This window comes from Cebus imitator, unplaced genomic scaffold, assembly GCF_001604975.1.
Source record: "Cebus imitator isolate Cc_AM_T3 unplaced genomic scaffold, Cebus_imitator-1.0 Scaffold427, whole genome shotgun sequence".
NCBI lineage: Eukaryota > Metazoa > Chordata > Mammalia > Primates > Cebidae > Cebus > Cebus imitator.
This window is the reverse complement of record NW_016107742.1, coordinates 1119777-1123429: the sequence shown is the minus strand read 5'-3', so window position 1 is coordinate 1123429 and position 3653 is coordinate 1119777. Positions and strand designations below refer to the sequence as shown.

The following is a 3653-nucleotide window of genomic DNA, read 5'->3' as shown; positions in this document are numbered from 1 at the left end:
TTCTCCCCGGGCACCCACCCTCCCTCCCGTCTAGGTGGCAGCGCAGCTCGCCAGAGCTCCGCGCCGCTGCCCCCGCCCCCCTCCCTTTCGCCTACCGAGACCCCCTCGGGGCCTGGGGAGCGAAGCGACAGAGAAAGCGCTTTAATAAAGACCTCGCGTCAAGTGACTGGCTGTGACCTCTGCCCTCCCAGCCTCGCGCCCTGGGCTCCTGCTTAACCCTTCGATGGCCGCCCAGCACATTAAGGGGAGCCAGTCGCCCGGCCCCTGCTTCCCGCGTCCCGGGCACTACTGGAGCCCGAAGCGGGGTGGAGGGGTGAGGGGACCGTGCCGCCCCCGTCCAGCCTCTCCGAGTTGTTCCAGCAGGGGGCGCCGTTGCCGCACTTAGATCCCTCTCCCCCGAACCCCGGAGCTCCCCAGCCCCTTTCTGAGTTCGGAGCGGTCCCACGGATCCAGTTCAGGCTTCAACGGAGCCAGGGTTCAACTGCCCATTCCCACCGCCAGCTACGGCTCAAAATCTGGGATCCGCCCGCGGGTGGGGTCGCCAGGTGTCGGGCGCCAAGGAGTCGAATGCACCGAGTCAGGCTGGGGACGGGTGGGGAACAGGCGAGGCGTGAGGAACTCGGGTGGGGGACAGCCATACACGAGCCCCGAGCGTCTTCGCCCGCAGCTGGCTCCCCCCGCCTCGGCGGAGAGCGCGATTCAAGTGCTGGCTTCCCCATCCACCCACTAGCGCAGGAGAAGGCTCTCTCGGTGCCCAGAGAAGCCTGGATCCACACGGGCTAGATCCAGACGTTGGTGGCGGGGGCGCAGGGCCCCGCAGGTGGTGGGGGGCGGAGCGGGAGGCGGGGCCGCCTCAATCCTGGGCAGGGGCGGTTCCATACAGGGTATAAAAGCTGTCCGCGAGGGAGCCCTGGCCAGCTTTGGGGTTGTCCCTGGACGTGTCTTGGTTCCTGAATCTCACGACCCGACAAAGGCGACGCCGACGTCTCTTTCGGCTAAAAGACTCAGTGTCCAGTGCTACAGCCTAGGGGTCTAAGGAGACCGCCGCCCGCGCTGCCACCATGCCCAACTTCTCTGGCAACTGGAAAATCATCCGATCGGAAAACTTCGAGGATTTGCTCAAAGTGCTGGGTAAGGAAATGTTCGAGGGCCCAGGCGGTGGAAAGGGGGCTCTGGAGTCCTCCAAGGTGGGGATGAGAAAGAAAGCGGGACCGCAATCAGGGCGTGAGACCCTAGGCGCCTGCATCCCCGAGAAACCTCCGGGTCCCGGGGAGCTGCGCCCGACGCCTAAATCCCGCTTTCTCCTGCGGAGGCCCACCGGTGCCAGCGCTGCGGTGACTCACGGCCTGTGAATCAAGTAGAAACCAGAAGCGCGAGGTCGGCCTCTGGGGGAAGGGGAGGCTGGCCTCAGCGCCTGGACTCGGCGGACCGAGGCACCTGGCTCTCTGCGGTTCAGAAGCTGGTGGAGACCGGCATCCAGACTGCGAGCCCTGCTCCCTACCCTGCGCAGCCCCTCGGAGACATTCCAATCTCCTTCCCGGTGCCCCTGCCGGTAACCTAATCCCTGGCCGGGGGCAGGTTCAATACCCCTCGGCGCCCAGCTCCGCCCACCAGGTGAACTGCTGCTCCAGGGCCCCCAGCCTCCCTTTCCTCCCCCTCTGCACTCTCCACTCTGCTCTCCCCACCCCCCATCTGTGAGACAAGTATTTTCCTACAGCGAGCAGCTCCAGAGTCCTAAAATCGCTTGGGATAATTATCACTTTCTTGGATTTCAACAGATGGTTTCGTGTGAAACCCCAATCTCACATTCCGCAATCTAGGTTCCCCTCTCCCTCCCCATAGACCAGCTGCAGCCCAACTGGGTGTGTTGCTCAAAGGTGGGGGAAACTGAGTCAACCCAGACTGCCCTTCCCACTTTCCCAGCCCACCTTCTGTGTGCCGTCTGGGCCATCTGGTCTAGACGGCTGGGGCAGAGGAGAGGGCCAGGACCTGGTGATGGCAAGAGGGTTGTGGGGGAGAAACGGACGTTAGTTAAGGACCCCAGCCGCTGGGAGCCTAAAGGCAGACCTGCTGCCTTCAATTCCTGCACCGAACAGAGAGGATAGTTGGACTGGGCTGGGCTGAGCTGGGAGAGGGGGGCAGGGAGGGAGGGCACCCGGACTATAGGAATGAGTCTGGATCTAGGAAGAGTCTAGAATGCTGCAGAGAGAGCAGGGATTTCCATCATTCCTTGATGTTAGTTCTCCTTGTGATCTAACCACAATACTTCTTGTAGTCATGGCAGTCTTTCTTGCTCGCCCTTGCTAAACTTAAAGACAAAACTTAGAAATTTTCCCTCTGGAAATCCTAGCTACCACTCCCTCCTCATCTTCTCTGGATTCTGGCCCCTGTCCCCAGTGGATGAGGTGATGGCCTGGCACACCCCCAGGCGCCCGTCCTGCTGTCTTCGGTCTGTTTGTCCTCCCTGCAGGGTCTCTCTCAGCCACGTGCCCTCCTCAGGCCCTGCAGGGGGCAGATTAAAAACAGATCCATTAGACAAACACAGTCCTCAGCTCCGTGGGCAGCAGGGGCTCGCTGGAGGGATGTCTTCTCTGAACCCAGGCTTGCCTCTGCAGGAACTTCGGTCCTGGCACACCCCTCTTAGCTCTAGTCAAGGGTCCGTCTCAATAAGGACTTGGGGACCTCAGTCATTTCTCCCTTGACCCAGGAGTTCAGCAGCCCACAGTGAGGCTTCTGTGCTCCCCCAGTCAGGGCTTCCTCTCTCCCTCTCTCTTCTGTTTGGTGTAGGGTAGGTATGCTTTGGTGCTGAGGGGAAAGAGGATTTGTTTCTCTAGGAACCCAGGTCTAAAGGAGGTCCAGGGAGCTGGCCAGATCAGGGGCAGGGAAATCCTGCTGCCTGGCGCGGGGCCCTTTCACCCCTGCCTACTGCGTCCCTGGCTCTACTCCAGTGCAGGGTGGTGGGTCAGGCCGGGAGAGGTGGGCGTGTGGAGCTTAGACCTGGGCCCCATCCAGAGGGGCCCCCTGCTCTGCAAGTCTTCCTGTCTCCCCCACTCCAGTTAATAACTGGGGAGCAGGGAGAAGGGGTCCAATCTGGGCTGGGATAAGGAGGTGCACCGAGTCTGAATCCAGAGGCTGAATGAGATAGTCAGACCCTGTGAGGAGGAGTGGGGGATCCTGGAGTGGGGGACACATCAGGCAGAAGGGGGAGGGCAGGGTCCTTTTCTATTCCTTCTTCTTGTCGCAGAGGGGGTTCCTTTGAGGGGATAGGGGCATAGGAGTTTTCCAGAAGGGCAGATGAGCACGGTGCCTAATGCAGGCAGCTCTGAGCTCCAGCCCGGCTTTTTGTTCTTCTTTTCTGTTTTTTTTTTAGACAGAGTCTCACTCTGTCGCCCAGGCTGAATGGTGTAATCTGGGCTCACTGCAACGTCCACCTCCCAGGTTCAAGCAATTCTTCTGCCTCAGACTCCCAAGTAGCTGGGATTACAGGCATGCGCCACCACACCCAGCTAATTTTTTGTATTTTTAGTACAGACGGGGTTTCACCATGTTGGCCAGAATGGTCTTGATCTCCTGACCTGGTGATCCACCTACGTTGGTCTCCCAAAGTGCCGGGATTACAGGCATGAGCCACTGCACCTGGCCTTTTTTTTTTT

The 3653-nt window shown here is 60.3% G+C and overlaps 1 protein-coding gene across 1 annotated transcript in view; it reads left to right on the top strand.

Annotated features, from left to right (window-relative positions):
* Nucleotides 1-837: 837 nt before the first annotated feature.
* CRABP2 (cellular retinoic acid binding protein 2) overlaps nt 838-3653 on the top strand; it is a 6238-nt gene continuing 3422 nt past the window's right edge. The window contains exon 1 of the mRNA XM_017510027.1: nt 838-1131. Coding sequence (XP_017365516.1) covers nt 1062-1131 — 70 coding nt within the window. The 5' untranslated portion in view covers nt 838-1061. The remainder of the gene's footprint in view (nt 1132-3653) is intronic.